General features: G+C 38.3%; 1 protein-coding gene across 6 annotated transcripts in view; it reads right to left on the bottom strand.

Annotated features, from left to right (window-relative positions):
- NCAM1 (neural cell adhesion molecule 1) overlaps positions 1-23828 on the bottom strand; it is a 274090-nt gene that overhangs the window by 56796 nt on the left and 193466 nt on the right. For 4 of the 6 annotated variants that reach the window (XM_075839734.1, XM_075839728.1, XM_075839729.1 and 1 more), the window contains exons 9-10: positions 14333-14362; positions 272-422 (exon numbers count right to left, since the gene is read on the bottom strand). In XM_075839734.1, the coding sequence (XP_075695849.1) occupies positions 272-422; positions 14333-14362 (181 nt within the window). The remainder of the gene's footprint in view (positions 1-271; positions 423-14332; positions 14363-23828) is intronic. The other 2 variants (XM_075839731.1, XM_075839733.1) reach the window with 1 other exon arrangement.

The following is a 23828-nucleotide window of genomic DNA, read 5'->3' as shown; positions in this document are numbered from 1 at the left end:
CTGACTAATAGAGGGGGACCGGTGCGGAGGAACATATGACATCTATATGCCCTAATAGGAAATATGGAACATGGTTGGTTGACATCATTTTTTCCAGCTTTTAAATTACTGACTGCCAATTTTTTTTAAACTACAAACATCTTCAATTAAACATCTTTTCTGGACCCACAGAGGACAGGAGATGAGATATCTACTAGACCAATGTAAATGAAAAAGGTTATGCCTAAAAAAATATGAACGACATAACGGTGCAAACAACAAGTCGTCTTACACTGCACTTCGAAGTACATAGCTTGTGTGTCCTGGCCGATGGTGTTGCTGGCAACGCAAAAGTATTCTCCAGCATCGGTGTACTGGATGTCCTTCAGGGTAAGAGAGGACATCCTGATGTGTCCCTGAATCTCGATACGCCCACCCAAAGTCTGCAGGAAGGAGAAAAACTGTGTCAGTACATAAGAGCATTTACTGCATGTCAATAAATTGTATCTTACTTATAACTGTGATTCATTCAATGATGTTTGGGGGCTATGATCTCAGATTTGGGGAAAATACCAAATCATTCCTGACAAAAGAATTCTTATCTTCTTGCTGCTTTTTGGAAACTTAGGATCATAACATGAAGCCCCAAACTGCTTCCATTGTTTAGAGACTGCACTGAACCCTCTGTTTTCATGATGATTGTTACAGGACGTAGACTGCTTGTTTCCACATCGTGTGTCAGGGATATTTTACCAATATCTGACTGTATTTTTCCTTCTTTTTTAAAGCAATGAAAATTGTCCATCATCTACACCAGGTTCTAAAGCTTATTTACAAGTTTAATGGGGTTGTCCCAAGATTTAAAAGTTATCTCCTAACCACAGGATAGGTAATAACATGCTGATCGGTGGGGGTCTGACTGCCGAGACCATCACCGATCAAGAGAACGGGAGTTCCATTCCCCCGAATGAATTGATTGGCAGATCGCGTATGTGCCATGCTGCTCCATCCATTCTCTAGGGCACTATTGAAGATAGCCGTCCCCTTTACTTATGACAATTTCAAAAGCCCTTTTGCGTTGTCACTGGGTGAAGTTTTGTCTGACATTACCTCTGCTGGGGCCAGCGAATTAAGCAGTATTACAAGCCTGCCATTCTTAGCGGCTTTCCGCATGAGCTCACAGAGGTGACCTGAGCGGGGGACCCCACTGTATAACAACCATATGCCCTAATGAGACAATCCCTTTAAATTGGTTGTATGACAAACTGGTCTATTCTTCTTCTTTGTCTGTGAAGCGCTGCCCCCTTGTTAGTACAGCCTTCTTCACGGACTATACAGCACTCCCGTTCTGAACATGGCTGCTGATGGAGGGGCATGTGACCAGGCACATATAATATAACAAGGGAAACTAGCTCATGTGCAGTATTATTCAATGGAGGCCCCTGATGGATGTGCCTGGTCACATGCCCCTTCATCAGCAGCCATGTTCAGAACAGGAGGACCATACAGTCTGGAGTGAAGGCTGAACTAACAAGGAAGCGGCGCTGCCACGCTTCACAGAGGAAGATGTCAGCACTGATCTTCTAAAAACGATGTATTAGTAAGTAAGCACCGGTGGCCACAAATTTGACGCGTTTCGTGCACCATGAACCTCAAAAGTTCCGGATTTTGTCCAGTCTGAATTTTTGGGAAATTTGGACCGAATTCCATTTATGTAGAATCGATTCGCTCTTCTCTAATCTGGAGTTATTTTAGACTGCCATAGACAATATTGTTACCAATATTTTTCATCTCCATGACCACATCATTATTCCATAGTCCTAATCCAAGAAAATACATAGTCTTTATAAAACCAACAATGTGTGGGAATGGAATTCTCCCAAACCTACAACTGTAGTCTAACCTGCAAATTATTGATTACAAAACATTAAGAACAAGGAAACATATGGGAAAGTGGAGGAGAATGCTGCCTTTATGTATATTAGCCATCTTAGGCCACGGTCCACACTACAATTTCCAAGGCGAAATTGTACTAAGACGGTATAGGACATAAGCTAATGAATCCATTACTCTAAAATACATTCTGTATACTAACAGCAAGAAATGTCAATGATATTTTGCCTTTTATGCTGTTTGTACCACCACTATGTAAAGAAAGGTAAAGGTCCTTCTGAATACATAAAGTACTCGAAGAAGAATATGGCACCAAGTGGTCTCTGGGCATTACTAGAGTTGCTTAAAATACCAGAAAATCTAAACAACCCAATGGAAAGTCAACTTTTCGAACTTGAAGGAAGGCCATACACTCCTGGTGTGGAACTAGGCTGTATATGAACGTATTTGAGCAAAAATGGACCGTACATGAGATCAATTCCAACTTCACAAGGGCCAATACTTTACCCTGATGTCAAACTACATTTATAGTGTATTACTGCAGGCTATAACATTTGAAGGCCACACAGAGACAGGACACATAAGGCAATAATCTTCCCTAATTAAGATGTGGAAAGATGATATTATGTGCTTCTGACTGGTCAACCTGCTTTGCCTCTAACCAATTCTAATTACAACATCCTGATGCTATAAAGGTGCCGTCAACAGGCAAATGACTGTAAACAATTTAACAATTTAATCTAATTATACCTTAAACTAATGTACTGAAACCATTCTGAAATTGGAAGCAATTGCAAATTACATTTTTATGGGCTCCTGAATTGGGGAGTAATTGACAGTCATATGTTCTCTTTCCTTTAAGTGTCTTCCGAGCTTATAATAAAAGCAAAGCAGATCCTGGAAATAAAGTTTGCTGAATATAAAAACGCACTGTCTTAGATACAGGTTAAACCTCTGCAGCGATGAATCCCTTTTCTACATCCATGTTTAGATGCTAACTGGCTGGGAGAAGCTAAGGTGACTTCCGGTGATCCGCACTTGCCTACCTGCACTAGAACCAAAGCCTGGTCTCCTCAGATCTGGACACATTCTGGCACTCTCCAAAATAGGTCAAAACAGCAACCTATTACATACGGCTGTCTCCAGGGAACCCATTACTAGTTTTCTCATAATGGTTTGAAATGAAAGGAGTCAACATGAAAAACCTTTCATATATGAATGACGGGAAGCTATAATGAAGCAAATAATGTATGCAGATGATGCCTCTCACCTCTCAGTGTCCCCTGTTGGTTTGTCAGAAATGCCGAGAGGACTCATATGTTGGTGTTTCCGTACACCATAGGAGCAATAACTGCTCTTTATTTGTTGAAAGGTATCATAAGAGCTCTTGATACACATGCCTATCCACAAGGGTTGAGGACGAGTCATTTGCTTGCTAACACTTTGATTTTTACGTCAAGAGTCTGTTTAATGGGTGTAATTGCTTCCATTGACGTAGCTTTACCATGCTGGTAAATTCCTCTGTTGGCAATCTAATGCAGGGGTATAACTACCGCGTGGCAACTATGGGACCCAATTGATAGACCTAAACTCCACTGTTAAAGGGGGCAATTCGTGATCTATATAATGGAGAAGGAAAGGCAGCAATAACTGAATGCCGAGAGGTCAACAAATAAAGAAGAAGATTATAATAATATTTTATCCGTTTCTCAAACTCCCTTAATAGTCATGTGACTGAGACCCCTTTCTATGTTTCGCTATGGTGCCCTATGGCTACTTGTTACACCACTAATTACATATCTATGGTGGCTGCCAGACACCCTCTAAATACATTATTGGGAGGGGGATGATCGGGCCAGTTTCATTTTTCCTATGTACCTCTATTGGTTTTTTTTTGCAGCAGATATATCTCAAAGTCATCAATGTCACCTTCCACCATTAGGCTACATGCACAAGTTGCGTATTAGGAGCGGATTTGGCACGCTGATTTTCCTGAAGAAAATCTGCAACGTAATATAGTACCAGGAAAATAAATGAGACTTCAAGTAATCTCCTCCACACGTTGCAGAATATTTCCGCAGGTGAATTGACCTTCGCTCTGGATTTTAACCCCTCCTGCCGCAGCCATTTTTCAGTCTTTCATTTTGGTTTCAACAACCAAATATACAACTCAGCTCTCTACTCACTGAAATATCTCAACAAGGAGATTAACAACCGGAGCAGGTAAAAAAGAGGTGAAATCCCCAACACCACAAAAAACAGACATATTGATAGTTTTTGCAGTTGCATTTCTGCGTGGAACCACAAGTACCAGCGAGATACACACACAGGTGGAAATTTGGATCGTGCTTTCTGCATGCTAGCTGGGGGAAGATCAAACCCTTGATGGACACTTCAGACTTTACATCCACAACCGTCTGAGCAGTAAAAAACTATCAATTTTTTTCATTTTCATTTTGTCCTCCCCACCTTCCAAAAGCCATAACTTTTTTATTTTCCTGTCGATAAGTAATAGGAGCACAAATATGCAGAACTTAGGGTCTTCATTAGGCCCACAATCTGCCATGACAACCATTCTCACCCCGCGATCTCATTGCACTAGGGTGGGTGGCGCAAAGAGACATTGCAGAGGGCCGCCCCCTCTTTCTATAGGCTTAAATGCCTTGGTCACTATTAACCGCGGCATCTTAGGGCCAGTTCACATCACCGTTGCCCTTCCGCTGAGGGGTTCCGTCAGAGTTTCCGTCCGGTTAACCTCTCAACGGAAAGGCAAGCGGAAACCTCAGCTTCTGTTTCCCTCACCATTGAACTCCATTGTGACTGAAACCTAGCTAATGGTTTCCGTCTGTCACCGTTGTGACAGGGTTCCGTTGTTTCGGAGGGTATCAATAGCGCAGTCGACTGTGCTATTGATTCCGTCAAAACTAAAAAAGGGAAACGGAAGCTGAAGTTTCCGTTTGCCTTTCCGTAGAGGGGTTAACCCAACGGAAACCTCAGACAGAACCCCTTAGCGGAAACAAACGCTGATGTGAACACACCTCTAGGAGTGTAACAAGCTGGATCCTGCTTCTGCATCAAAATGTATAAACACATTAAAAAAACCTCAATATTAAGTGCAGGTTTTACCGGCGGTATTACCTGCGTTTATCTGCAGTTTTGATGCAACTTTTCAGCATTAAAATCCGCAAGGTGTGCATGTAGACTAAGGATTAATATGCATATATGGCTAACTTTTAACATGCATGTTAGTGGGGATGTTAGGTGGTGTAAATGAATGTCACAACAACCTTTCTTACAGCAATTCTATAATATGACCACGGCCAACTTAATGAACATTTGACATATACATGAGAATGTTATTGTTATCTTCTTGTAATTACTTGGTCAATTTGCCATTATTTTTAAATGGATTGATCTTGGGAGAAATAAGGAATATCTCAAAATCTGGAAAATACCCGAGAGATGTTTTAAGGATCCTTAGTAGACTTTGGAGGAGGAATTTTTTCATTTCATAACTTGCACAAACATAAGTGATCTCCTATGTTCTGTAATCTGGAATACTGTTCACTATTAAGATACTGTGGGTCGAGCGTGAAGGGAACCATTTAGTGTCAATTTATTGTGTTTATATATTGGGTAGATGTGCACTATGTAAATGTGCTTACCTGAAAAACCTGCTCCTGGATTGTCAAAAATAGTCATCCTAAAAAACGTAACCAACCTTCTTGACATCATACTTATTATTCTTACTAGTAATTATTATTATTATTATTATTATTATTATTATTATTATTATTATTATTATTATGCTAAAATGTCTTCTCAATCTTTTTCATATATTTTATATTATATCTAAACTCACCGATTTTAAACGAATGTATAGGGGCAAGTCAGAAAATAACCCCGTATAAATGCTCAAACCACTCTACTAATATTTACTACAAACAAAATATAGAGCAAGACCAAGTTGTATGCAAAAAAGACAGAGCTCTTGCACACGACCATGTATGCCGCACGAGTCCCGTCCGTGATCCGTGGAAAGATAGGACATATTGTCACATGTTCCATTTTTTCACAGATTGAAGAGTCAGGATCCATTTTCACAAATCCGATTCACCCACTGAAGTGAAAACTATCGGGTGCCACTCGGATGCCGTGAAAAGCAACCTGAGTGGCATTCGGTTGTGTGCAAGAGCCCGTAAACTTTATTTATCTAACCCAAAGTCAGAAAAAAACTAATTAAAAAAAACAACAATACAGACATACCAAAGAACAGGTACATGAGGCAGGTCTAAAAAATTCATATTAAATGAATGCCATTTAGCATGTGATATAGTCAGGATAAATACATGCGTACCGTACAGAGAATTCTTGTTATATAATAGCCAAAGTGCAAGTGCAAAAAATAAAGCCATTGAACTCCATGTAAGGCAAGAGGGAAGTATATATAGTGCTAAAGTTGTGCAATCAACATCACTACGTCCATATACATAAATACATGTAAGATAAGTTATAAATGCATATAAAGTAATGCATTCACCCACTAAACCCAACGCGCATTTTGCCAACTTGGTTTTGCACTATATTTTGATTAGTTGGTGGTATTATGAAAAGGGGCAGCTGAAAGGGGTTGTCCGGGCTCGGATAACTGATGACTTATCCATAGGATTGGTCATCAGTATATGATATTCTGGACTGGAGCCATCTGCTTCTGGCATGGATATCCGGTGCCTGTAGGCAGCTGGAGCAGCTGATCGGATAGGTCATCAGTTGTCTGTACCTGGACAACCCCTTTAAGCAGTCATCAGTTATGATGGCCATTACAGATTGTGACAGCTATCCGTTCCCTCCACTGATGGCGCTGAGAGACTGACATATTATGGAAATCGCTAGTAATATACCTCATATACCAGTGAAGTGTCACTAAGGGCATGTTCAGACGTGGTAGAAATTTTCTGCTGCGGATATTGCTGGAAAATTTGCCATATGTGAGGATTCATCCAGATGTGGCAAATTTTGCAGCGGACTTGCCGCAGGTTTCAGCCTTTGCATTGCAAAGGTTGAAACTAAACTGAAAAATAGCTGCTTCTCCGCAACAGACTGAGCATGCTGCGGAATGTAAATTCCACACCTCTAGCTAATTTCCACACCGCTGTTTTTTACAATGTCTGCTGTCTGCACTATGTAAACTAAAACGCTAAAGAAAGAAAAAGAAATACAAGTCTGCTGCAGATTTGCGCTGCAGCATGTCCGCAGCGGAATTCCGTAGCAAACCTGATACGTCTGAACGTGCCCTAAAAGTGTACTATCCCTTTAAGTGTACAGGCCAGTGTGTACCTATAGATTATATTCATACCTGGATTCAACAAAACTAGTATTTGTTACATGACACAGATTCTAACATTGATAGTAAATACAAGATGTTAGAAAGGTGCCATTTGGTAGTAATTGGTTATAGTCTATGATAAGCTGGATAAACAAGCTGGGTTGGTGCAAGTTTGGTTAATAACTAAAAATATTTTACACCTGATATTAACAGAACAAAGGATAAAATGACATAATAATCAGTACATTTATGTAATACTGTAACAAATAACATTCACAAGTATATGCACATGTTGTAGGAGCTTTTAAAAATAACATGGCAGGTTTCTATCTGTAATAAGCCTGCTGTTCTGCAAAACAAAAAGTTGCAATTATTTTGGCCTTGAAGACCAGAACAATTATTTTATTTTTCCTCTTTGCAATCCAGCGGTCATAACCATTAAATTTTTTTTTTAGCCTTGCTGAATAAGGCTTTGTTTTATGCAGAACGAGTTTTACTTTATGTAGGTGCCGTTTTTTGGCCCATATACATAAGCGTTCATTTATATCAATTTCAATTTTAGGACTTTATTTAATAAAGTTTATTTATTGTTAAAAATGTGCGTTTGTGTGTATTTTTTTACAGATTTTCTTTATTTAACATTTTATTTGTTATTTTTTTTATCCAATAGGGGGATTTTTCAATTTTTGTCTTTGTTTTTTTAACTATAATGTACTTGGATATATCTTTATGCCAGTACATTAGCCTGTGTTCTGATAGTACACAGGTAGTTGTTAGGGCATACCTAAGTATGCCCTAACAACAAGAAATATAGTCAGACAGCCCTGGGGTACTTCAATGGATTCTGGGCTATCTGCACATACTGGGCCTCGATCACGACACAGGGATTTCCTGCGACGCGATCAAAGGGGCCCACTTCACTCCTTCCCTTTGAATGCCGCAATCAGCTTTGATCGCGGTATTCAAAGCATTGACGGTGGAAATCAGAGGTTTCATTGATCTCCGCCGTTAGAGCGGGACTGCGGCTGTGTACTACAGCCGTTGCCCTGCTCCTTATCACTTGCTGTGCCCACGCGATCAGCAGGACAATTCTGCTTGTCCTGATGCGGAAAAGTTCTGCTGCTCATGACCAGCATACTCGCCCTGCGTCGGCAACCAGTTAAAAGCCCTTAAAAAGAAGAAAAATAGCGACATTAGTCAAAAAGTTTAATGAAGTGGTCATAGGTCACTTGTTGCAGCTCAGAAATATATCCAGCAGTACAAGGAACAACTGATTCAATCGAGTAGTGATATATAAAACCTGAAATAGCTCGTCACATGTCAAAAATGAGTATACTAAAGTGAATCTTCACCCGAAAATTATCTACTAATTATTTCAACAGCAACTCCCTCATATAAAGTTATTCCTGGAAACAGAACCTCTAACCATGAGACACTACCAATAATAACCTGTAGGACTGTGGGGTAGCACAAAGTTTTGGTTCTAGGGTCCTAGGTTCACATTTAAGCAGCACAACATCTGCATATGTATTTTTTCCATGCTCATGAATACAATGAATAGGAGGGACCCCATAGAAAAAAATCAAAATGGGACCCAATTATTGGCTCATTCTCTTTCACCCAGGACAGAAGGACGTGGTGTTTAATTCCCCCGCTAAATACTTTCATGATCCTTGGGTGAATTCACCACCCCTTTCAATGCAGTTCCCCTAGAGAGGAGTCATGCAGGTTCCAGACACCCACAAGCAAATGGAACAGAACTAAACAAGGGCTGGGTCTCCTCTTTTGAAGGGCCCCAAACAGACGCATGGTCATCTACTATGGTATGTACACCTGTCCTAATGTTGATTTCCTTCAGATATTCCAGTTTCCTCATATAGTAATGTATCAGATGACCTTGTAATAAAATTGACCATTAATATCTTCCTGAAATATTAGACTATGATCCCCAATTGGACCAGGATCTAGAATAAGTGAATAAACTCTGTGTACAGAATTGCAGGATATATTACATCTATGTTAATACTGAGAAATAAATAATAACTACATTCCAAATTCCCCACTGTTGTCTCACGGTTGTGTGGATTGGACGTTCTCCATAGGCCTGAAAATTATTACGTCTAAAAAGTGAACCTCATACTAAGACCTCATGCTCATGACCTATACATTTTTTTTTTACCATACAGCACTCTATACAGAAACGCAAACTGCACTCGTGAAGCCCCCTAAAATATTACATTTGGACCATTTGTTTACGTATGGTATTCTGTATGGTACTGTATTAGTTGCAATATATTTCTGCTTAAAAGCAGTTATCCTTGTCAGCAGGGAGAAAATCAGTACTTGTACAGTACTCAGAGATTTGTATGAAGAACCGTTTACACGGAGGCAAGTTTTTTCTTTTGAAATTGGTCACCTATGTAGCATCCGATGGAGCATGGCATGATTGTCATCTCAACCTCGGTACAAACATATGGTGGCACCTAGAGGCATGAAAACCTTCATAGGATAACATTACTGCTGAAACACAGCCATGGTCATGAGGCCTAACATAATATATAAGGGATATAAAATGTATGGTATTCCCTAATTTATTTTTTAAGTGGCCCTAAGAGTATATTTGGAATCTGAAAAAAATCCTATTTATTAATGGGTTGTGTTTAATAGCCCCATGTCAAACACTTACTATTTGTACCCAGTATGGTTGTTTGATACAGAACAGAAAGAAAAAAAAACAGGGAATAATGGCCATTTCAATAATTCAAAAAGACTCGTAAATGTCCTGGTGAGAGCTATGAATTATGTAAGCTGAACAAACCTATTTAAAAAATCATAAACCCTACAACATCTAGGGAGGTTTTTATGTGTGTGCTGTGGGATAACTAGGCCACACTTTTATGAAGTCAATCTATTTTTAAAAGGCTCAATATTTATTAAAAGGCTGTTATTATCTACTGGGTGCGAATGTAAATGTCAGGTTTCTTGGGGTTAATATTCTCCTGTATAATGTAATTTCTTCATTTTGCAAGATGTCTCCTTAGAAATGCAATTAATAACAATTTCCAAAAAAATTGGCCTCATAATTACCACATACATATTCTCATGTTAACCCTTTACCCAAAAAAATGTGGTTTATGTGGTGATTCAATACTCTGCAATCCTGACATGTCTGTTTTAGTAAATACAGTTAGGTCCAGAATTATTTGGACAGTGACACAAGTATTGTCATTTTAGCCGTTTACCAAAACATATTGATTATACAGTTATATAATTGATATGGGCTTAAAGTGCAGACTCTCAGTTTTAATTTGAGGGTATTCACTTCCTAATTTGAGGAAGGGTTTAGGAATTACAGTTCTTTAATATGTAGCTGCCACTTTTTCAAGGGACCAAAGCTAATTGGACAATTATCTCAAAAGCTATTTAATGGGCTGCATGGGCTATTCCCTCGTTAGTCCATCATCAATTAAGCAGGTAAAAGGTCTGGAGTTGATTTCAGGTGTGGCATTTGCATTTGGAAACTGTTGCTGTGAACCCACAACAATGAGGTCAAAGAAGCTCTCAATGCAAGTGAAACACACCATCGATAGGCTGAAAAAAATTAAGAAAATCCATCCGAGAGATAACACAAATGTTAGGAGTGGCCAAATCAACAGTTTGGTACATTCTTGAAAAAAAAAACAGTGCACTGTTGATTTTGTGAACGCCAAAAGGCCTGGACGTCCATAGAAGACAAAAGTGGTGGATAATCGCAGAATCCTTTCCATGGTGAAGAAAAACCCCTTCACAACATCTACCTAAGTGAAGAACACTCTCCTGGAAGTAGGTGTATCAGTAGCTAAGTCTCCCATAAAGAGAAGACTTCATGAGAGCAAATACAGAGTGTTCACCACAAGGGGCAAACCATTAATCAGCCTCAAAAATAGAAAGGCCGGATTAGACTTTGCCAAACAACATGTAAAAAATATGGGGGCATTTGTGAAGCTTCTCCTAGAGAGTAGGCAGAGGCAGTGAAACAGAACAATCTGGCTATACAAATGATGACAAGGAGGGGGAGGAGCTACAGCAGTAAGGACCCGCCCCTGAGCTGCCAGCTAGTTCATTTACAACATTACTGCTAAACAAATAATAAATACATCTGAAGCCACATAGACAGTGATACTGTGCCTACTACTTAACACTAGCTGCAATATCACTGAGCCCCATTTAAAATTGTAGAGGGTCAAAACAATATACTCAGTGTTCAGGTCTAAACTACACAACAGAGTTATGTGTCACATAGTGACTCTTCATCCAGTGCCCGCAGCCCTAAAAAGCACCGGTCCCCGTTCTGTTTTTTTTGTGCTCATTCCAGAAACTCTAGATTTAAGACACATTGTAATTTACATTTAAACATATGTAAACATATCAAGGATCAATCTTTGTATTTTGTATAGAAAGTTTTGGTCTTTCAGACTAAAGAGACATGGCCAAAGCAACTCCCCATCCCTAAACATTTTCATAGGGCCTAGTTTACATCTGCGTTAGAAGTTTCATTAGGGGTGTCCGTCACAGATCCGGATGAAAAAAATCAGAAAAAATAGAGCAGAATGCTCTGCTATTGTAGCGGGAAAACAACAGACACCCTAAGAGAAACCAGACGGAACCCATTTAAGTCAATGGGTTCCACCAGGCACCAACGGTGTCTGTCATACAACAAGACTGGCGCTTATTGTGCAGATGTAGCCTCGTTTATCCTGATAACTTGTTGCCGCGTGATAATCACACAACAAAAGCCATTACAAAGTCATTGAAAATATCAAGCTAAAGTTTCTTGCCACAGTGTATTTAATGCGTTAAAGAGTCAAGATAAAGTTGGCTACATCTGCATTTTCGCTGTTCTGCTCCTCTGACGGAGCAGAACAGAAACACTGACACGGATGTGAACGAGACCTAAGGCTTTGGAAAAAGATTTTGACTATATTGCATTATTTCTCTGCATACACTTACTGGGGGTGCACTAGAGAAGAAGCTGAACATGGCCAAGTGCTTTTTCTGCAGAGCCTGTCCAGTACTCACCTTGCTTATTTCAGAAAATAAATTAAAAATTGAAAAGATCGATGCTAGTAACTGATTAAGATAAATAATACAAAGTACCAGGTTCTCTTTAAAGGAATTGTCTGCCTTGGATAAGTCCTTCTCATATTAGGGCACATTCATCTAAAAGAATAAGGCTCACAGAGCAGGAGTGGCCCATATTATTAACGCAGAGTGAGGCATTAGAGCTCAGCTTTTGTCTCTGGAGGACCGCAGGCCCCCTCTGACAACATGAGTGCCCTGTATTCACTGAAAACAAAAGGAGCACTGATATTATGATGTTCCGCAGACAACAGCTGATTTCAAGGGACCCCACTGCTATTGTCTGCTGGCAGTGGGTCCCCCAAGTTGACATGGGGTGCACCCAGACAATTTTTGCTGAATAAATACATAGGTTGTCATGCTAGGTAGTTTAGCATCGTCTCCTAAACTAAAGGTTACACCATGTCCTAGTGTAGCCCAAACATTAAATTCTTTATATATATATATCTAAAAAATAAAATAAAAATGTTTTGCCGTTTTACAGCGTCATGGCTTTTAGTGAGCCGTACCTTAACTATCTACAGCAGCATTGCTCGCATTTGCGGAGAGATTGAATATTCCATTACTAAGAGTTAATTACATAAACAACAGATGTTATATATCAACACTATAAAAATATTTCCTTTAATCCAGTAGCTCTGTAAATCTGGCACTAATTTGTGCAATCGATAAAAGGCTGGAAGACTGAGATAAGCATTGACTCTGAAAACAAGACACCTTATTGCCATATTTTATGGTAGAACTACTTTATTTTACTTTTTGTCTGCATACTAATGTGCATCAGACAGCTTATTTTTTAAGGTTTCCTTCCCTATTTTTTTGTGGGGGGGGGGGGATCAATCAATATGATAAAATAGCAGTTCCTGGATGCTGGATTAAAGGAATTGCATAAAGAGTATTCTGACCTGTTTATAATGACATGCACTGTATTAATATACAGGATCATATTCAAGACAGTAGATTTATACCTTAAATTTAACTTTTTGATAGCGGTCAGGAAAATGCATGTTCGGCTAGCTGCTATTTCTCCAGACTCTACCATAAACACCGGATGACACACAATGGGCAGCTGCCAGACCATACCGGCAACAGCTTATTTGCCGAGAGAACAAAGGATCATGTATATTGAACTCCATCATGCCCGATCCCTCTTTCTCTCCGAAATCTGCTGTTGGGGAACAGTCAGAAGGCTAACGTTGAGGTGTATAGCAAGCTTAATTGATTATAGAATGGTTCCAAGATGAAGCTTTGTACTAAACTTTTAGCAACAAATCAATGATTAGTCTGAACACATATAAATGTTGACATTAAACACTATAGTTTGATGCATCACTATGGGTTAGTCCAAAATCCCAAGTTGACCTCTTTAATATACACCATCACAGTCTAGAAAACAGAGATGTTGCCATGATCAGATGATCAGACAACAATATTAGAACGTTTTCCAATGGAACAACCACTCCAATCCCAGCAATAATTGCTCCAGTTTAACATCTGCTTTGTCCTAATTGGAAAATTTCAGCCGAATGTTCTTAAAGCCATGACTGTAGCAAGTCAATGAGCAACATAAACCTACGTTACCATAGAGCCATTGATTAATGAAAATACTACAAAAAAAATATAAAATCAGCCTATCAATTCGCTAGAAACGTATGTTATCCTTGTAGCACCTTGGGCCCCATGAAGATCCTAGTAAATTGATGGGCTCCATAGTAGCTGTATTTTACATAACAATAAACGGCTCTATAAAAAATGGTCCCTGTTGATGAGTATAATTGACGTAAAACTGATGTTATATGTTTTATAACATTTTCTGGAAATATTTTTCCTAAACTTGTAAAACCAACCGAGCTTGTTTGAGTGTTAATGTATATAATAGTCTCTACGGGTCATCTACAGCTATCCTTTAAATTCTATCAGCATGGGTCACGTTAGGCAGTGTGGTACTGGAGCACAACTAAGGGTTAGGTATCTTGTTCTTTGAGTACAGCATTTCAAAGCTAATTGGATTTATACCTCTTGTTTCTGGGGCCGAGTCCACGAAGCCTGGAGAGAACAGATATAAAAACACAACAAACACAGAAGCAATAAAACATTTTTTGTGGTTATTGAATGTGCTGAGTTATGCTATAGTCAGCTGTCCGTGCAGTGCATGCAGTTACGTGAATAGCTTGGGTGAGTCTTTTGCAACCTTGGGCCGTCCAGGAGGAAGAAAACCCCAATTCCAGCATGTAACACCTCAATAGAGCATGCTGGGATATGTAATTTACCAATTACTGGAGGACCCCAGGCTGATGACCACTGGTTGAAGGTTATGACACATTTTCTCAACACAACAATTAGTAAATCTCACATGAATGGAGAACACCATTTTATCATGTTTACAATTAAAGCAGCAGTACATTCATATGGCAAAAAAAAACAAAACAGAAGTAGTGACTATACTGAAGTATGCCCATCAAAATCTGCAAAATATTCCCTGGCACAATAGAGTTGACTTATTTTTGTTAGGTGATCTTTAACGGGTCACCATGTTGTGAAAGCAAAGGGCCCTGAGCATGAAATATGTGGTGTTAGCATATAAATTATGACATTGTTTTCCCCAATAACACATCATTACCATATTTGCTGTATACTTTAGCTGTATAGATTTCAGAGGGATGTTTATTAAAGGGCTCGTCCAGTTGCAGGTCCTCTGATGTAAAGCTGATAGTGGGGGATTTTGCGGCTAGAACCTACTTTGATCAGCTCGATTTAACAGGGAACCTAATGTAATTCTTGCTTTTCCAGTCCTCAAGAGCAGAAATCAACGTTTGACCTTGCCCTGAGCTCTGGCTGTGAGTCCTGATTGGGGGAAGGGGCGCTCTGCTACCTCTGCATGCTCCATTTTGACAGAGAAACATTTAGTGGTGGTAAATGACCAGCCATTGGTTGCACGAGCATATAAGACGAAGATATCTAATGAAGTACTGTAGAATCTCATCAATGCAATCAGACTCTCAATGTATTGCAGGGTTTAGCATACCAGCAATACTATTCTATGCGTCCAATATTGCAATAGATCTAATATATACGGTCCCAGAGATAATTGTAATACTGCACTAGACCAAGAAGAGCTTGTCTTGAAGTTCAACACATGGCACTTAAACTCTGCTATAGTGCTAGTCAATAATCTCTAAGCTTTTTTGGGGCTAGTTTGTTGGGCTTAAAGCAGAGAAGGCTGTCAAATGACCAGCTGGCAAATGTATCAGGTAAAAAGGGAAAAAAAAATAGGCTTCATCTATCAAAACTGCCCAAATATAAAAACTAGTATGTTTATTTTTCCGAGAGAAGTTTGGTAAATGAAAGATGAACTCTGACCACCCTTTTTCTGAGACAGTTTTTATACATTGGGCCTCACCTTCATTGACATTGTCCTAGAGAACTGCTTTAAAGAGGGATCCTTGTACCCAAATCCAATAGAAATAAAAATGGAGAGTAGAATTATGATAACACGGACATCTATTTATATTCGAAAATTATGGAATTCCTTAGGCAAACAAGGTCATTTAAGAGTTTTATATTTCTGGGCTTGATACGGTCAGTACTGCTGCTTCATCCGTTGCTTCACTTAATCCATTTACTGCTATTTGGCAGTGAATGAGTTAAGATTGCAGAGGTTAAAATCCATATTGTGGCAGCCATGATAAGTTATTAAGACACATTTTACACTTAAACATGCACACCCAAGCAGTTATTGGTTACATGCAAACAGTGAGGTTCAATGTACACAATGATGACATGTCGTTCCACATTACATGCAGGAAATGCAATGGATTGTCATTATTGCCGAAAACCCCAAAACGTTCAACCATGTTAAATCTACATCAGTAGACAGGAACTCTCATCAGATATAATAAAGGAAGGGCCACATAATAAAATAAGGGAGAACGTAAAAAGAAACAATGGTCACAAATTTACCAAAAAAAGAACACAGGTGGCACATTTATTAGGCTAATAATTTTGGAGAAAAATAAATGTAAAATATAATCATGTGATCAAGCTGCAGGCTTAGAGCGAAAACACACAGGGGGGAATTTATCAACCTTTCTAAGCCAGTTTTCTGGCATAGAAAAGTTGAAAAAAAGCCAAAAAGTTGCAATTTGTGGTGCAAATTGCGACTTTTGGCCTTTTTACACCAACCTTACCCCTTATGTGGTCACAGTGGCCTGAAAAATGTATTTTAATTTACGCTTCTATCTGGCGTAGATTTTACTCTATGTAGCGTAGCAAGGTAAACACCCATGATGGGCCCCGTCCCCCATTGAACAATTAAATATAGAAAAGAAAAAATATGCTCATCGCTCCTCTTCTCCCCTCGGAGTCTCCTTCAGGTCCCCTCTGCATGACGCGGTTTATGCAACATACAGACGCCGGACAGTGTCGAGATGTTGTATGCACGCAGAATTGATGACGTTGAGTGCTGTCTCACATTTAAGGTCCTGACGCTGCCCTGCGTCAGGACCTTATACGAGCCGATGAATGCTGAGGGAGACTGTGGGGACCCAGAGTGGAGAAGAGGAGCAGTAAGGGGATATGAGTATGCTTCTTTTTTATTTTACAATTGTGGTGCACGGCAACAGTCGATGCGCCATAATTGTGGCACACAATCGGCTGAAAGATGCAAAACATTTTTTAAGAGGCGTTCGCCTCTTGAAAAATATGTTGGTCTTAGTCCAACTTTCTTTGCCTTAAGTCTGGCATAGGAAACACCAGTCTTAAATTCCCCCCTGCAAGCTTTTCTCATAAAGTCTAGCTAATTTTCAATAGACTGCTTTCACTTGGTTTGTGACTGCCTTTATGACGCAGTGTGCCAGCTTGGCAGGAGACAACAGAACTACCCTGGTTTAAAGATGGACAGGGAATATTGATAGGCTCAAAGTAAAGCTTTCCTTTGGTTGAGATTTGTCACATTTGCTTAATCTTAGATGCTTTTTAGCCAGAGTATAAACTACCAAATTTCGACATAGAGAAAGTTTTTGTCTGTTGTAAGGAGCAACTGTTTTGCGGAAAATTCCAACCAAGGAAAGTTAAGCTGGCCATACATATAAGACTGTCGACTGCACCATAAACATGTATGTTTGGTTCAGATATGTTGAAATCCAACATGCCCAATCCTGGTTTCCCCTGACATCTGTTCCTTTATGTATAAGATTGTTTTCGGAACCCAGTGATTTTGGCAGGATCTGCTGATATGAATCTTATGTTTATGGGCAACTTCAGACTTAGCACTTTTTCACCTGATAATGATGTTATAGGCCCAAAATAATAGACTTCCAATTTACCCATTCCATTACTTAGGTGCCCAACTGTTTGGCTATAACAGATGGAAATCTGTTTAACTGATCAAAACTTTTATCAGATGTGCTTTGGTAATACTGTAATCAACCAAGGAAAATATCTAAGTATGCCTCACACCTGTAAGTAAAACTTCTATGATATTGTTCCTAGTCATGTATGTGATCAGGAACATACCACTATTCTTGATGCTTAGAAAACTGCTTGAATAGTGTGATTTCTCGATGTATAGTGAAATAAAAAAAACACTAAATAAAATACAAAAAAAAAAACAACAAGATTTCTCAGAAGCAAATCAGTTTCTTGGTCTATTTATCCATTGGTAAAAGGATAAGTTTTGGTGGCAACATAGTCATATTGAGAAAACTGATTTGCACACAGGGAAAGCTTGATCCTTTAATTTAAAAAAGTGCTTGAATTAAAACAATGTACCCATCAAACCCAGGAATCCATACATAGGTAACTCTGTGTTGTGCCGTTCCTGTGTTATTCCTCCTAGAAATGTGAATAAATTGACAGCTGGGTGTTAGGATTTGTCTTGTCAGAAGGGCCGTGTCCCTACACAGTCTCACTATGTCAGCACTGATTGGTCAATGTCAGTAGGGACACACCGCCAACTGGTTACACCTAGTTGTCAATTTGTCCATACATTTTTAGGAGGAATAACAGAGGAACGACACAACGTAGATTTCTGAGAAAATATACTCAAGAATTGTTATTTCATGGGGAATACAATTAACTACTACAGCAGACATGTCAGTAGAGGTGAGAAGTTGTCTTTAACTTTGTAATATACATGATCATTCCCTGAGTGTCAATCTTGAGGGCTGATCTTGCTGATCATGGGGCAATTTCCATAGAGGGCCTTCCATGGCTATAGAGGTGTCTCTATATAATGTATGTAAGAAAGTAAATACTCTTTCCACTTCAGCCTTGGTTTCCGAGATCAGATTTCTAACACTCTACTATAGAGTTAGAGCATTTTGTGTATCTCATGAACTATATTAAAATAAACATATAGATTCCCTCTATTCAGTGTAGTGTTCTACCAATAGCACTAAAAAGCTTAATAAGTCAACATTACAATACTGTACTTTATACATATCCTGGCTTAATCTGTCCAGACTCTGAATCCACTCTCAGTATTCTGATTTTCACTGCAAAAAAACAGGAACTAATCTCCATCCTAATGAAAGAGGCTTTTAAGGATCTTTACTGTTACCAGTAGTTCAAACATCAATGGCTTCCATTTAAAGTCCTCATTACTAATTATAAAGCTGCTGTAATTTCTTCGGCCTGTGGCTGATTAAATCAACGCTTTGTTTTGTCGGGGCCGTGGTGCTTAAGGCATTTTACAAAAATGCTGTAATGTGGAAGACCGATAGAAAAATATGAAGATGAATATTTATGCTGTGACAAATGCCATTGAAAGCTTGCGGAAAATATTTATTTATAATTCTATTTAATGTAAATTTGCATTTAATTTTATATAAATAAATGCAATTTCAAATGTTAAATTTAATTTTGCATTTTAAAAGAATAAAAATGTTAAAAAAACTATTGTTGATCCAGCTATGTAATAACTTTTAGTAAAGTTTGTTCAATTTGAAATTTTACTTAAACTTCTGGAAAGAGATATGTGATTAGCTGGTGACTTTTTTTGGACGCCTATATTCCCAAGTATCCAATGGCAAAAGTCAAAGGCAGAAAAGAAATGCAACAACAGCTCTCATTGGATTCAAACTAAATGCTTGGAAGAATGACTCTGTCTATGACTGATCAAGCAACACTTGATGTTAATCCAAATAAAATTATCCGGGAAAAACTTGAAAGAAACAAAAAATCTCTCCCTTACTGGACAAAAATGTTCAATTTAACTGTAGTTTAAAAATGTAGACGTATTAGATTTACTTTGGAGAGTTGCTATAGTCTCTCTTATGACAATATTAGAGCTAATTTTGCTTGGTAAGAACATGGAACATTATCTATCCATTTTTGGTGTGACCTTTTGATGACAAAAATCCATATCCCCTTTTCTAAAAATACTTTTACCCTCGTTCAAGCCAATGTGTTTTTTTAAATCTTTGTTCTTGTTTCATTATTTAAGAGGTGATAGGCCCATTCATGACGTCATAATCTTCTCCAATACAATATTATGGGCCATGGTCTAGTATTGATTTAGAGAAATCCTCTGTACATAAAATCAGGTGTTAATTTTTTCTTTTAAGATGTTAGAACAAGGTCAACCAACAGCTGGAATCATCTTGGTTATGACCTTTGATTACAGCGAAACCTCTCCAAAAGACCACCCCTTTGAGAAGACCATTCCCTTTTCCAAACCAACTTTCCTGTGACAGATTTCCAGCTCTACCACGTTTTATGAATACTGGCCATCTTCTTTGAGAAGACCACCCGCTACTCCAGACCAGATTTCCTGTGACAGATTTTCTTTGAGAAGACCACCCCCTTAGAAGACCACTTTTTAATTCAATTGTGGGTGATCGCCTAAAAGAGGTTTCACTGTATATAAATACAATATAACTACAGTGTTTCCTGACAAACTACTGTACAAAGGGTTTACTTTAAGATTTTTGATCAGTCATTTGACAGACATCATCCTTTCCAAGCCTCTGGTTTAAACTAACAAGAAGAGCTGAGAAAATGGCATGGAGTATCAGATAAAAAATGTAGGTCTTCTTTGTCCCCATCTTCTTTTTGAAGAGTTCAGCTAAATGGTATCTCAAAGGGATTAGCAAATATTAAACACGTGCAATACATGTTGACATGTTTGATGGAACAGCCACTCAAAAAACACAGTACGCAACAAGACAACCAAACACAAATACTGCACTATGACAGAGAAGCCGGAACAAGACCCAATAAAACCCTGATGTTATAAAATTATGTGAAATTGTGGTTGCCCACAGTAGTACATTGTTATGTTTCTATATGCAAAATCCGGTAAATAGTCTACACTTATGTAATGGACAATGTTAATACAAGATTTTCCGGATATGAGAATCCTCCAACACCAATAATGTTTTATTCAACTTCTTTTTTCGCAATATAAACACAAGATGAAAAGCTTTACAACATCTACCCTTATCGCTTTCCTCAATGTAATGAACCATCAAAGTTGTCTTCTTTTGTCTTGGTACTATAAGTTAGACGAATATAAATACACAAAACCATTTCCTCCTTTCTTTTACAATATACCACTATGGGTACTATTAAAGAAATAATATAGGCTTTGGTATACATTAAATACTATGGAAGAGGATTATAAGACTTCTTATATCTCTTTGGATTTGGATGTCGGAAAGCTGACGTTCAGAGTAACAGCCTTCTAAATTTTTTACTATTATTTTTATTATTGTTATTACGTTACATTGTCTTGTCGTTGAGAAGTAAAACCAGAAGAACTGTCTAATAATACTAGGTTTAATTTTGACTTTGTAAGTACGATATTTTATTCACAGTATAATTCTGTACATAATATGCAATGGGTAATTCATATATAGTTCACCTAAAAGAAGGCCTCATCAGACAAGGATTGTTTTAAAATGGGAGATGCACCTGAGACCCTCAGCAAACAGCTGACTTTGGTGGGGAAGCCGCTGGCAGACAGACATTTGGGGTACGGCTCTGTATGTAATATATGGATTGATTGAGTCTGCCAGAACAAGGGCCAATGCTTGTTAGATCATTCTCTCATAGAGACGGCTCCCCAACAGGGGTTTGCTATCTATGGCATCCATATGTCCTAATAGGGCACAGGGGTTCTTCTGATGGGACAACCGTTTTAAATTTTTTATAATGACCCCTTAATCAGCTTAAGATCTAATGTTTTAAGATGAAGTACGGTAACAGTGATATAAAGGGCTTTCTAATTTAATGGAGTCAGTATAACCAACACTGATTACATAGCAAACATTTACAAGTGTACATTTATCAGAATAGGAAATGTACATTGTACAGAATATCTCAGAATTTCCCAGTAGTGCAGCCTCAGGATTTGAGCCTACAACTTCAAGTGATCATATCTTAGCACAGAAGTAAGATATTAAAACATGGTCTTCACGATTTGAATATATACTAAAGGGGTCTTTTTATTTTTTTTCTCTTTTACAAAACAAGTGGTGAGTTTTTTTTTAGATTGTTAATTTAAAGGGGCTTTCTGCTTTGGACAATCCCTACTTGTTAGAACAGTCACTTGACAATAAGCAGATCACACAGAAGTCCCAATGCTAGGACCTCCATCGTTCAGCTGTAATCTGTGGGGAAACCTGGCAGTAAGTGTTCAGACTCCCTGTATCGCCACCACTGGGGAAATTAAGCATTACACAGTGCCCATTCACATCAATAGGTTGTTTGTGAGATGCAGGACAGGATAAGTCATCCAGGGCAAGAGACGCTCTTCGTAACCGATCGCCACTTTGGCCAAGACCTGAGAATCCTGAACAGAGGATCTCCCTCTATTAACTTCGATATCTTTAAAAGGGGATATGAAAATATTTTTTTCTAAACTTATCAAGCCCTTTAATATTCTACTTCCTACTGTCAGCAGCATTAAAAGTATTTGTGAAAAGTAGCGTAGGCTTATTTAACAATGGCAAACTATAACTACTAAGTATACAGGATAAATAATATACATCTAAGCTATAGGGTATCACAGCATCTAGACAAACTTCTATCAATATGACTTTGGACCAGCTAGCTAGAGATTTGGAGGGGGGAGGGAGGCTAGTTATGTATTGGAACGGGCAAAAATAAGTCAATATTTATTACACTTGACTATACATGCTTTAAGCAAGTTTTAACTATAAAATGTTGCTAAACCCTGTCTAACTGATTGCTGCGATTTATATATAATACATAAATGGCAAAAAAAAATAACAAGAAAAAACATAAATATATGTGTATATATATATATATATATATATATATATATATATATATTTACAGGGAATGTCATGACGTGATATATAATGTATTAATCAGCAACAAAAAGGGTAAATATACAGTGTTTGTTTCTTGAATATTTTTCTTTCAATCCTATTAGAATTCACAGCTAGGTTTGTAATTTGCAGTACCATATCTTACCATATACTTTGCATAGGCATCAATACAACAGCGCCCCCAACCCTAACTTGGATGGGATGAAATTAAATAAAAATTTGTGTCTTTCAAATGCTATGACTTTGGAATAAAGGATCCATTAGAAATGACAGCCCTGTGGCCTACCCCTGAGTATATTATGGGAATTACGTCTAAATAGCCTAGAATAGTCTTCATATCTGTCTACTAGCAACACAGCAACCAGTTCCCCTTATAGTAAATACAAAGAGTAATAGCCATGATGTACGTAGATCCTAAGAGCATAAATATGTACGGCTATCAAAGAAAAGGTGTCCTAACATTTTATACACGTGTGAGCTAAAACACAAGGGACTGTAAAGTAAAAGACCAAAGACAGTAACTCAAGCAGAACACAGAGCAACAAGCACTGTATATATGTCATAGGAACAGCGTTCTGCACCACAATTACACCTGACATATTGTCAGGAAAACAACGCCAGACAGGAGAGGTGAGAGTTTCAAAAATAGTCAGCAGTTTTGCAGATTTGCATGGAATCTGAGGAATCTTCCAGCTTACTGATTTTGGCTCCTATTGTGCTACTTCATGTTCATTATGATGTATGTAAAATTTAAGGGGAATCCTACGATCAGGAAATTCAACTTTCAAGGGATATATGTCCTTATGTATCTATTCCATAGATACCAATTCATCTATAAATAATCGGTATGCCTAAAAGTAAACAGCTATCTGCCAATAGAGTTCCCTTTTCAAGCCGGTTGCTGTAAAACCAGTGCCATGCCACTTTATTTTAGGATTAGAGAATAACCCATTGCCTAAAAGCAGTTGATAAACTAGAAATAAACAGTGTCTCTGTTTCTAAGTGCAATGATATAAGAAACATTTAGTCCTTACAGTTATTAACTCCTGTCTATGTGACAGGTATAAGGAGGCAAATAAGGCTTTACATAAGATTAACAAAAATAATTAGGCCTGCTTTCTACTGGAAGCAATGTCAAAACTACTGATTATTTTCGCCTTTGTCACAGTGACAATCCATCCGCACACAACTGCTGTGGTGCTTTCAGTGTATACTTA

Source organism: Rhinoderma darwinii, chromosome 10 (assembly GCF_050947455.1).
Source record: "Rhinoderma darwinii isolate aRhiDar2 chromosome 10, aRhiDar2.hap1, whole genome shotgun sequence".
In the NCBI taxonomy this organism is placed as follows: Eukaryota; Metazoa; Chordata; class Amphibia; order Anura; family Rhinodermatidae; genus Rhinoderma; species Rhinoderma darwinii.
The sequence above is the reverse complement of the archived record's forward strand: the minus strand, read 5'-3'. Positions and strand labels throughout refer to the sequence as shown.